Source organism: Pseudophryne corroboree, chromosome 4, assembly GCF_028390025.1.
Source record: "Pseudophryne corroboree isolate aPseCor3 chromosome 4, aPseCor3.hap2, whole genome shotgun sequence".
NCBI classification, from domain to species: Eukaryota; Metazoa; Chordata; class Amphibia; order Anura; family Myobatrachidae; genus Pseudophryne; species Pseudophryne corroboree.
The window spans coordinates 535,855,723-535,868,614 of record NC_086447.1 but is presented as its reverse complement, the minus strand read 5'-3'; the positions used below and the strand labels follow the sequence as shown (position 1 = coordinate 535,868,614).

Sequence of the window (12,892 nt, the reverse complement as noted above, 5' to 3'; positions counted from 1 at the left end):
TCCTGTCGACCTTTTGTCCATGTCGACCTAAGGTGTGTCGACCAATTGGCATCGACCTAAGGTGTGTCGACCTTTTAGTTGTCGACCTGGAGTCCCAGACCCTCTGTAATATGTGGCAGACACTATTCTACAGAAGCAATTAATTAACTGAGCAATTAATTGCTGTTGAAAAGCAACTGAGCTACAATCGCCAACAGCTAACTACACATGGGGGGTCATTCCGAGTTGTTCGCTCGTTGCCGATTTTCGCAACGGAGCGATTAAGGCAAAAATGCGCATGCGCATGGTAAGCAGCGCGCATGCGCTAAGTATTTTAGCACAAAATTTAGTAGATTTACTCACGTCCAAACGAAGAATTTTCATTGTTGAAGTGATCGGAGTGTGATTGACAGGAAGTGGGTGTGGTTATCTGGGCGGAAACTGACCGTTTTCTGGGAGTGTGCGGAAAAACGCAGGCGTGCCAGGATAAAACGCGGGAGTGTCTGGAGAAACGGGGGAGTGGCTGGCCGAACGCAGGGCGTTTGTGACGTCAAACCAGGAACGAAACGGGCTGAGCTGATCGCAGTGTAGGAGTAAGTCCCGAGCTACTCAGAAACTGCTAAGAATTATTTAATCGCAATTCTGCTAATCTTTCGTTCGCTATTCTGCTAAGCTAAGATACACTCCCAGAGGGCGGCGGCCTAGCGTGTGCAATGCTGCTAAAAGCAGCTAGCGAGTGAACAACTCGGAATGAGGGCCATTGGCTGCTAATAGACGCAGCAAATGTTTGCACTCCTAGGTACCATACTGGTAGTGTTACTACACATACATGACCTTAGGTCCCGTCACACATGTATGCTGCAAGAGCAAAAGGAGGTGGAGTAATCTGAATATATCCCACTTTGCAATTCCTATCTCCTTCCTTTAGGAAGCAATGGAGCTCAGTGGGCTAACACCATCTGAAGATGGCATAAGTTCCTGTAGTCAAGCTCCAAAAACTTTGATTTCTGTAATCAGTTCTGCATTGTATGGAGGAGATATCACTGATCTCACGGATATCTCCGGCATTACCAGAAAGATGAATGATACGGAATTTCAAAGTGCAAAAAATATGCAGTGAGTAGTGATTCTGCATTTATAATGAGTATTTGATATGCATTTTTAGCAGTGCAACAGCTGAGGACTACATGCTGTAAAGAGTTGGGTATGGGTGACCGGCGTTTGGGATCTCACCGATCACCATATCGACGCAGGAATCCCAGTGTTTAGGATGCCGGTGGGTGGGGTGAGCGCAACGAAGCTCGTTGCGGGCTCGCCACAGATTCTATTTACACTCTATGGGTGTCGTGGACAACCCACAGGTGGGAATAGTCCCTGTTAGTCGGCATGCCGACTGTCGAGATTTTTTTTTGGGGGGGATGCAGGTGTCGGTATTGTGATCGGCGGTCTCTTGACCACCGGTCACATAACTACATCCCGCTGTAAACACTAAGGAGTAGCATTCTAAGGTATGTTACTGCAAAAGCAAGTAAAAGACCAATGGGCATTGTAACTCAAGATATAATGGTTTCTAGTGTCAGATCTGTTTACATGTGTTTAAGATATATGTTCTGAGATCTTTACATCAGGTTCTAGAGCACAGAAGCATTTAGAACTTTGCTGTCTTGTACGGGATGTAGTTATGTGACCGGCGGTCAGGAGACAGACAGTCATAAAACCTCCCCCTATATCCCACCCCCTCACAATCCCGACGGTCGGCATGCCGACCAAGAGGGACTATTCCCACACGTGGGTGTCCACGACACCCATAAAGTAGGAATAGAACCCGTGGCGACCATAGGTCGCTATTGAGCCTGCAGCGTAATAGGCAAAATTAACCTGGTTTGGCTATTAAAATGATGGCTGCTTTAGAAAAATGGGCAGCGTGAACTTACACAGAAAGTGCAGCTAACAGGATATTACTATAGTTGCCGACATTCTGGCTGCCTTCTATGGGAGGAGGCAGCCAGGTCGAATCAGCAGGGGGCGTTGCGCAACACGGGGGGGGGGTGATGGAGAGGAGCAGGGGGCATTGAGTGGCACAGAGGGAATGAAGGGGAGGAGCAGGGGGCATGTCCATGAGATTGCATCATGGCCCCTCTATGTAGAGATTATCGGCATAGTGGGGCAGGGGGTAGGGTCACAATGATGCAAATCACATCATTGGCACTCCTGCGGCGAGAGAGATATGAGTGTTTCCCCTGGAGGTGCGGGGGCTTGGCTGCCGTCCGGAAGACTTGCCAACTTTTTAGGGTGGCCAGGAGCCTCCCGGCCATTCCGAGAGAGTAGGCAAGTATGACTATTACATAAGCCACCTAAACTGGTCTTCAGTTACTGTACGGCTGTGCAGAAGGAGGACAGTACTCACTCAGTTTGCTGATCACAGGAAGAAGTCCTTCCCACATATATAAATACTCTGCTCTAAACCCATCCAACGAGAATAAGATAACTGGAGGCTGAGAGAACCTAAAAAGAATTAAATTAATAGCAACTACATAGTCAATTTATTAGTCATTATTAGATTCACAATATCCAAATTAGTATCATGCTGATGTGATTTCAGCAAGTAAAGATTGATAGACAGGAAATGTATTCTCATAAGAGAGACAGAGACAGATAACAAAAGAAAATACACTGATTCCAGTAGTTAATCATCAAACCCAGTTTTGTACCACTGCTGATTTTCCTGCACATGCAGCTCTCTAGAGAAGCAAATACAGTAGAATACAGAACATTTTTAAGTTATTGGTGCAGTATTACAAAAAATATAGTACTTTCTGATGGTGTGGATGATATACATCTGGAAGTCTGTTATGCCCTTATATGGGGAAAATGACATTATTTCCATTGATGTTTAAAATAATTAGTCCACATAAGTGGCAACAATGGTGATGGTCAGTGTCGGAATTTACCTATGAGCTACAGTAAAATCCGCACCCAGCTCAACGTCGGCGAAGCCAGGTGCAGTCCTTGACTGCAGTGGCTTCACTGTGACTGGCAGGGACTTCCTAGTAGAAGTCCTAACTGTCAGTGAAAGACACTACAGGCAGTGCCACTGGGTTTCCTACCTCTGGGACCGCCACTCTTTTACAGCTATGTTGTAAATAGACTACTAATAGAGTACTAATAGTTGGTTTCATACGTTTCAATTTATCAAGTATTGAGAAAAGGATGATGAAAGGATGATGAACTCACCCAGCTGGGCAAATTGGTGTTTGGATATCTTCACATCTTTCCTCTACCCAGCTTTTGTTTCCTGAAAGTGAAAATGTAAAGTTAAACTCATACAAGTCTCAAGAATAAAGTTACTATTCCAAAAATATTTAGGCTCTCCTTGTGCTGGCACAGAAATATTTTTCAGACATGTGAGTAAAATATTAGCCTAATAGGACCTTACCATATTAGCATTTATACTATAGTAGAGTGCAAGTGTAGAAATACAGCGCTGTTTCGCACTCTAGAGTAGTACTTTTACGCTTGGCTGCTCTTGAAAACAACACTTTTCAACCCTAAGACCATGCCTCAAAATGCTATATTACCTTCTGAGCAACGGTGTGCATAGGGCCTGTATCGGAGACGTATGCAGGTCCATATTTGGCAGTCTTCAGAATGCAGATATTTTGCTCGACTATGCAAGTGTCTTAATGTGTATGCATTGTGCAGCCCCGCTTTTAGTGTGCCTTCCATCATTAGTATCGGCAGTTACACCTTACACTATACTGGATGCAAGAAAGGTATCTGTAGTAATTGTCCCACGGCATACGCACAACTAGAACACAACTCTGGCTACTTGCCCATGAGACAATTCTCATCCATGCATATGCACAGTTGTCCTTGAGTTGGCACCCAGAAACACCCATTTCATGCACAAAGACAAACTGTTAAGATGTGTCCAAATCAGAGTCGCACTGAGGTATAGTAAAATTGTATATGTTCACAACGTACTATGTGGAGTCTGGTAAAACTCCCTAGATGCAACCGCATATGGACCTGGGTGTGCCTCATTATCAAGCCCTTTGCAGCCAAGGTTCAGATCCATAGCACAACCAGACTGCAGGCAGCTTGGTGATTAGAGATGTTTGAAAGCTTCAGACTGGTTTGATGGCAACTAAGAACTTTGCAGTACAATGGTTAATGGTCAATAGACCCAGGTTTAAAGTTGTGGTCCGAAATGTGCATCTCACATTCCTTGTTCACAGACTGCATTTGAGATTCACCATTTGCAGTTTCTGTTCATCATTTATGTTCAAAATAATATTTAGAAATGATAATAAATTACAATAAAAAATCTTGTTCATATTTAAACTGTGATGACTACTATTTAAAATTTGCCTTTCTTGTTTGAGGTTCACCAATCATAAACTTGCAACTTCATTTGTTGGGACGATGTAATATAATTAAGATGGTCAGCTTCCCAAAACTCTTATATGTCTAACAAAATGATTCCTCTTCCGATTACGCGATCTGACTTGTCTCTATTTAAATTCATTTGACTAAATAATAAGAGACTAGGAGAGGATTAGTCTAAAGAAATGATCGCAAACAGTGCAAAGGGGAGGAGTCAAGTTGGCCAATATTAAACAATACAATTTAGCTTGTCAACTCCACTTTGCCACTGATTGGCTCAGAGGTTCCAATTTTTATTTAGCTGTCATGTTAGAATCTCATTATGCTCTCCCCTTTCCCTTAGCTATATATTGCATGCATGGTCTTCTGATTTAAAATCGCTTCAATTGAACAATTTGCTGTTAGTCTCTACAATTGAGGCCTAGAAAATGTCCAGAAAATATCTCAATCTTCAATATCTATATTCTTTGTCTTTAGTTGGCAATTCAGAGTTCCAGAATGGCAAGGCCTCGACACCTTTTACAAATTGACGCTCTTCTGGACTTCTAACTCTTTGCAAATTCCCACTTACTTTTAGTGAATCCATGGGAAAATATGGGCTTAGACTTCAACAAAAATTCTCTTATTTTCAGGCTACCCACTATTTGTAGTCTATTCTTTCCAGACTAGATTGCCAGGAATTTAAATGTCCTCTTGATTTGTTTATTCACACTGAATTATACTCTATTTTCACTATATATGCTCATATACATACAGAGATAGATTCAGAAACTGAGCTTCTGGAACTAGACAAATTGGTCTCCCAGGTGCCTTATCTTTCTCCTGATATAATCTTAGCCACTTTCCAAACCAATTTAAAACTTATTTTGGCTAGCTCATATCAAGAAATGACTTACAAGTTACTACACAGGGCACATTTATCACCAAAAAAGCGCTATTTAATGGGTATTTCAGATGGGGAAGGATGCACTAGATGTACTGTATAGCTGTTGAGGATGACATTATGCATGGTTTCTGGGACTGTTGTTATATCCAATAGTTTTGGAGGGAATTGAATTACTATGTCAGTACGGTTCTGGGTATACCCTTCCATTGGGCATGTTTTGGATATTTGGCTGGCCAACATGAGGTCCCTAACAAGAAGTTGCTTGTACTTTTGTCAGCAGTGGGTTGGAAGGCTATATTGCAGCAGTGGATCCATGATTTGGCGCCTACCATAGCTATGGCAACTTCCAGATTGCTCTTCTTGGTTAGAGGTGTCTCTGAATAAAGAATCTTTAACTCCTGCTTTTTTCAATGTTGGGACAAATATATTCAAACACTACCCTCAACCACTAAATTGGCAATACAATGTTGTTTCCAACAATCATCATAGTAATCTTACCAACTATTAGGTAACCAAAAATCCGATTCCTCTTTAGACTCCTCCTTTTTTTTTTCTTGTTTTTTTTTTCTTTCTTTTTTTTTTTTTTAACATCCCTTCCATTCCCTGTTTTTTTTCTCTTCCACATTTATTTCATTTAAATTCCTTCTATCTGGTTTCACCCTTTATACTTTATACCCTGTGGATGGACATCTTCATGGATGGATCGATGGCTTATTGTTTTAGGTAGGTACTGGTTGTAATTACAAATGCTATGTTTTTATTGTATGTTTTATTTTAGGGTTTCAGTTCTACCCTCTCCTTTTTCTGCTGATTTTAATACTACGGTGCATTGGTAAATATGTATACGTTTACAGGTGAATAGAGACTCATTCCTCCTCTATATTCAAGACTAACATGTTTATACATCACCTGACAGTTACATAATTTTGTCCGTTTCCTATTACGATAATTATATATAACAATGTAAATATTTGTTGCTTCTCCATACAATCCAGATATTTGTGACCTGTTGTGCTGTATTGTATGTCTTCTGTATTATTACCAATTATTATTACCAGTTATTTATATAGCGCGCACATATTCCGCAGCACTTTCAAGAGAATATTTGCCCATTCACATCAATCCCTGCCCCAGTGGAGCTTACAATTTAAATTCCCTACCACATGTACACGCACACACATTCACGCTAGGGTTAATATTTGTTGGGATCCAATTAACCTACCAGTATATTTTTGGATTGTGGGAGGAAACCGGAGCACCCGGAGGAAACCCACGCAAGTACGTGGAGAATATACAAACTCCACACAGTTGGGACATGGTCACAATCGAACCCATGACCTCAGTGCTGTGAGGCAGTATTGGTAACCATTACAGCATCACGAATGTTAAACTATTTCTATCGGCGTGATGTAATGGAGATCGCCGCAGGTGCGGGATGCCGGCTGATCTCGGACGTTTTTTTAAACAGGCAAACACTTACAAAGCAAAACCATGCCTTGTAAGGGATTGCCTCTTTACAGAAATGTCCGAGATCGTCCGGCATCCTGCGCCTCCAGCGATCTCGGACTACATCACATCCTGCTGTATATCTGTACTGTGAGAAGTTTCAATAAAAAATATATTGGGAAAAAAATGTTAAATACCTATGATAACATAAACGTTACCTGAAATAGCTCAAGTTGGTTTACAGTTACACATTGTCAAACACTATATTTTCTCAAGAGTGGAACTGTTTTTTTATGTTTTTTTATTTTTATAAATCAATCAATCAATCAATCAATCAATCTGAAATTCTAGAAATTCCTTAATTCCTTAAATTTAACGTACTGTTTTGGCAAACAATGGGGTAGATGTACCATATTAAGCCTGGAGAAGTGATAAAGCGGTGATAAGTGCAAGGTGATAATGCACCAACCAATCCAATATGTAAATTGACAATTAGGAGTTGATTGCGTTATCAACTTGCACTTATTACTGCTTTATCACTTCTCCAGGCTTAATACATCTGCCCCATTATGCGGCCAGTTTAAGCATTTCTACTAGTAATTGTATAAAGGAGATACCCACACTGAAATGAGCCATTTAGCTCCGCCCCTCACTGCAGCCCCGCAAATCGCAGACGTTTTCCAGAGTCCCTCGCTGTAGACCAGCTATCGTGGGTGTTTTCCTTAGTTGGGGGGCAGGATTTAAGCTCCACACCTTGCTGTAGACCCGCAAATCGTGGGTGTTTCCTTGTGTTAGGGGCGGGGCCTAATGAGGAATAAGTTAGGCCACGACCCGAAGTGACATGTTGAGTCTCCTCTCCGGGCTTCTCCCGGAGAGGAGAATGAAAATGTCATTAAGTATAGTCTAGCCATAGTGGTGCCGTGCATGTACTGCCTCAACTGCATAGTGGTGCCTGTACTTGACACTGCTAATAGGCCAATGCGTCCAAATAGTGCTGCATGCAGCAGCCCAGCCTAGCCACACACTCAGCTGATGAAAACATAACTAATCATTTGATATTCCCAGGAGTCCGCAGGCCTACTAGGAAATGTCCGCATATGTCCAATCTGCCCCTGGCTCAGGAGCTGGCTGACAACTTCCAGCCTGAGGGTTAAACACAGGCAAGTGGCCACGGAGTAATAGAGACTGCAGAGGGGACAGTGGGAGAAACTGCAGGGGAAAGGGAGACAGAGACTGCAGATGAAAGGGAGATATTGAGAAACTGCAGGGGAAAAGGAAGATAGTGAAAGAATGCAGGGGAAAGGAAGTAGTGAAAGAATGCAAAGGAAAGTGAGATATTGAGATACTACAGGGAAAAAGGAGATAGGGAGGAATTAAATTGCTGGCAACTTGTTTACCCATAGGGTAGCGACTAGTGAGCACTTTTAAGCAATGAAGGGTGCAAGTCAGGGTGCCGTTGCCAGCATTTAAATGCCGCGGCTATGGCAATTTGCACCATTCGCCAGCTATTGAATTCCCCCAAAGTACCTTATGTTAGAGATGTACATGTTCAGATTTACTCTGTTTCACTTGGATTGCAAAAACGGCATCTTATTGGCCATTGACGCTCCTGTGTTTTGGATAGACAATAAGATAAATCCTGATAAATCCGACCTTGTGCTAGTTTGGTGAAAAAATAGGACTTTAATACCTACCGGTAAATCCTTTTCTCTTAGTCCATAGAGGATGCTGGGGACTCCGTAAGGACCATAGGGTATAGACGGGATCCGCAGGAGACATGGGCACACTATAAGACTTTGAATGGGTGTGAACTGGCTCCTCCCTCTATGCCCCTCCTCCAGACTCCAGTTAGAGAACTGTGCCCAGGGAGACGGACATTTCGAGGAAAGAATTTATTGTTTAAACACGGTGAGTGCCGTACCAGCTCACACCTCAAACATACCGCAGAACGTGGCATTCAAGAGAATACCAGCCAACGGCATGAACAATATACAGCCACATGCTGAGAGAATATGTAACACAACCTGTGTGTCAACACAACCAATAATAAGACACCGCATGCCACAATGTCAGCAACAGCCTGACAGAAAAGAAACACCACAAGAGTGTAACCATAACCAATAACTGCAGACACAGTACGCACTGGGATGGGCGCCCAGCATCCTCTATGGACTAAGAGAAAAGGATTTACCGGTAGGAATTAAAATCCTATTTTCTCATATGTCCTAGAGGATGCTGGGGACTCTGTAAGGACCATAGGGTTTATACCAAAGCTCCAGACCGGGCGGGAGAGTGCGGACGACTCTGCAGCACCGATTGAGCAAACATGAGGTCCCCATCAGCCAGGGTATCAAACTTGTAAAGCTTAGCAAAAGTGATTGAACCCGACGCAGTAGCCGCTCGGCAAAGTTGAACCACCGAGACTCCTCGGGCATCCGCCCAAGAAGAGCCCATCTTCCTAGTACAATGGGTCTCCACCGACTTTGGTAACGGCAATCCAGCTGTAGAACGAGCACGCCACATCGTATCACAGACCTAGAGTGTTTCAGACTGCAGAGACGCAGGCGCCCCAATCACGCTGGGAGCATACCGGACAAACAGAGCCTCTGTTTCCCCAATCTGAGCCAAATTGGTGACATAAATATTCAAAGCCCTGACTACATCGAGAGACCTTGAATCAGCTAATGCTTAAGAAAGCACATAAGAAAACACAACACCACGTCACGGTCCCACGGTGCCAATGGGAGCACAAATGGAGGTTGGATGTGCAGTACTCCTTTCACGAAGGTCCGAACTTCCGGAAAGGCTGCCAATTCTTTCTTTAAAGAAAATTTATAAGGCCAAAACCGCACTGAACTGGAGCCTAACTTTAGACCTGCACCCACACCTGCTTGCAAAGAATGGAGAAGAACGACCCAGCTGAAAGTCTTCCGTAGCAGCCTTCTTGGATTCACACCAAGACACATATTTTCTCCAAAAACGGTGGGAAGGCTTTGCCGTTACTTCTTTTCTAGCCTGAAGAAGTGTGGAAATGACTTCACTGGGAATACCCTTTCTGGCTAGGATGTGATGTTCAACCGCCACGCCGTCAAACGCAGCCGGGTAAGTCTTGATACATGCCCGGATCTTGCTGTAACAGTTCCTCACGTAGAGGAAAAGGCCAGGGATCTTCTATGAGTAAATCTTGAAGAACTGGATACCAAGCCCTCCATGGCTTGACCAGAACAATGAGGATCGCCTGAACCTTTGTTCTTCTTACGTTTATCACCTTCAGAAGAGTGAAAACGGAGGGGACACATAGACCGACTGAAAACACCCACTGTGTCACGAGGGCATCTACTGCTATAGCTTGAGTGTCGCTTGACCTGGAACAATATCCCTGAGGTCTCTCGTTGAGGCGAGACGCCAACATGTCCAATTGAGGCACTCCTCAAAGACTTGTCACTTCTGTGAAAACTTCTCGATGACGACTGTATTTCTCCCGGATGGAGATCGCGTCTGCAGAGGAAATCTATTTCTCCATCGTTCACAACCGGAACAAAGACTGCTAATATAGCGGTTACCAGTCTTTTCACCCAGCGGAAAACTTTTTCGGCTTCTGCCATTGCGGCTTTGCTCCTTATTCCGCCCTAGCGGCTCACTTACGCCACTGCTGTCAAGTCGTCCGACTGAATCAAGACGGCAGATCACGAAGAATATGTTCATTTAAAATAGCTCTTAAATCAAGAAAGCTTATTGCAGACAAGCTTCCCATCTTGACCTTTCCCTCTGGAAATACTTCCCTTGCAAGGACTGCTCCCCAGCCTCGGAGATCAGCATGCATGGACACCAGGATCTAATCCTGGATCCCGAACCTTTGTTCCCCTAGGAGGTGAGAACTGAGCAGACACCTTAGGAGTGATATCCTGGCCATTAGGATTATATTCCGGTGCATGTGCAGGCGAGACCCGGACCACATTTTCAACTGGTCCCGTGAAAACCACTCTGGCATTTGACTTGCTCACCGAAAAAGGCCTGTTAGGCCGCACCCATCTTCTTCATCAACTGAACATATTGATGGATTGTCACTGCTAATCTGATCCGACTCTGGATCCTCAGACCTCTTTCCACAGGAAAACACAGAACCTCAACCATTCAGTATCTACTCTGATACCCACCTCCTGGACATCAACCCAGGTAAGCTGAATGCGGAAAAAAACGCATTTAAACCCTTTTCTACCTTTACGTGCTGGAGCTCCCTGGCCTGAGAGATTCCAATCTGTAGTTCAACTTCGTAAGTAGAAATCTTTGTTTCTTTTTTTTCTTTTTTCTTTTTTTAGGGACAGCAGGACTAGGGAGGCCAATCCCGGGCCGTTTTTTCAATCCCAGGATTCGGGATTGAAAAACGGTCAATCCCGGGATTGCAGTAGGGACCAGTGAAAGATGTAGGGAGCAGCGCTGGAGGGAGGGTGTAGCTAGCGGTGCGGGAGGTAGGGAGGGGGTAGGTAGCGGTGCGGGAGGTAGGGAGGGGGTAGGCATAGGCGTGCGCAGACACTGACAGGCGGGTGCCGCTCCGGACTCCCCCCCCCCCCCCCCCCTCCACGGCATTATAGTGTTCTCTCACCTCCCCTGTCCTGGATATAGACTGCACACCTGGGCGGCCCAGGTAAGCAGTCTATGTCCAGGACAGGGGAGGTGATAGAACACTACAATGCTGTGCCGTGGAGTGGGGGGGGAAGTCCGGAGCGGCACACGCCTGTCAGTGTCTGCGCACACCTATGGGGGTAGGTAGCGGTGCGGGAGGGTGGGTGTAGGTAGTGGTGCGGGAAGGTTGGTAGCGGCGCGGGAGGGAGGGTGGGTGTAAGTAATAACAACATTTACTATTAGGCGGGCGGCCGCGGCCGCCATGGACACACTGAACGCGGCGGCATTTCAAATGAAGCGCCGGCCGCCAGCCAATCAGAGCTGGCGGACCGGCAGCCAATCAGGGAAGCTGCCGCAGCAGTCGCTCCTGATTGGCTGCCGCTGCTGCGGCAGCTTCCCTGATTGGCTGCCGGTCCGCCAGCTCTGATTGGCTGGCGGCCGGCGCTTCATTTGAATTGCCGCTGCGTTCAGCGTGTCCATGGCTGCCGCGGCCGCCTGATAGTAAGTGTTATTACTTACACCCACCTGCCCTCTTGCGCCGCTACCAACCCTCCCGCACATGCGCACTGTAATCCCTTGAATCCCAGGATTGGAGGCTCCAATCCAGGGATTCAAATCCCGGCATTTTTGGGCCCAAATCCCGGGATCCCGCCGATCCCGGGATTGGCCTCCCTAAGCAGGACAATGTTCTGAACCTGACGCAACTCTGGTATGGCGTCGCGTACTACCTCCCCTTTCAGAGGGAAATCGGTAAGATCTATTTGAAAAACCAGTGAGGGGAATCAACTGTAAACTCCAGTATGTCCCCCTTTGGATTCCATTATTAACTAACAGGTCCAAGTCCCATTCCCGGACTGACTGAAGAGTATTGGACGAGTTCCCACCGGTGTGGGCTCAAGCCAGATAGACCCAGCGATATGCGGTGGATGTGGTAGAAACAGAAGACGATATCCGCTTCTGCGCACTTAACAAGGTTGCAGAACTCTTACCTTTTCACCTTCCACTATCTGCACAGAAAGGGAAAAAAGAACGGTATCGAACCGGTTAAAATGACTGCATCCCACAAAGAATGCGTCACCAACCGTTGTGAGGGAACCTATCACACCAAGGTAGACTTACCAGTGGTATCTGCCGTGAGTGACTGAACTGAGGCATCCCCAAACAGCGGTACACCGTCACAGGGAAAACTCCAGTATCTCTCGGAGTCAGCCTCAGCATTCCCCCAGTCACCCTTCCTGTAGTCGCATGGCAGCCAGCCGCAATGTTATAGAGAGGATCCAACATAAGAAACATCCCCTCTCTTCTCTAGGGTAATTCTATCGGATGCCTTTCCGAAACAAGCACTCCCCCATGCGCATGAAATGCAAATAACATCAAAGCATCGAAATAAAATATCACTTAGCTTCCTGTATACGATCCGTTGTGACAGGGCCCCGTGCCGACCAATGGTTGAATATACATATTGTAATTAGAGATGAGCGGGTTCGGTTTCTCTGAATCCGAACCCGCCAGAACTTCATGTTTTTTTTCACGGGTCCGAGCGACTCGGATCTTCCCGCCTTGCTCGGTTAA

At 45.3% G+C, this 12,892-nt stretch overlaps 1 protein-coding gene across 1 annotated transcript in view; it reads right to left on the bottom strand.

Annotated features, from left to right (window-relative positions):
• ENPP1 (ectonucleotide pyrophosphatase/phosphodiesterase 1) overlaps positions 1-12,892 on the bottom strand; it is a 277,653-nt gene that overhangs the window by 162,392 nt on the left and 102,369 nt on the right. The window contains exons 5-6 of the mRNA XM_063917308.1: positions 3,214-3,274; positions 2,387-2,484 (exon numbers count right to left, since the gene is read on the bottom strand). Coding sequence (XP_063773378.1) covers positions 2,387-2,484; positions 3,214-3,274 — 159 coding nt within the window. The remainder of the gene's footprint in view (positions 1-2,386; positions 2,485-3,213; positions 3,275-12,892) is intronic.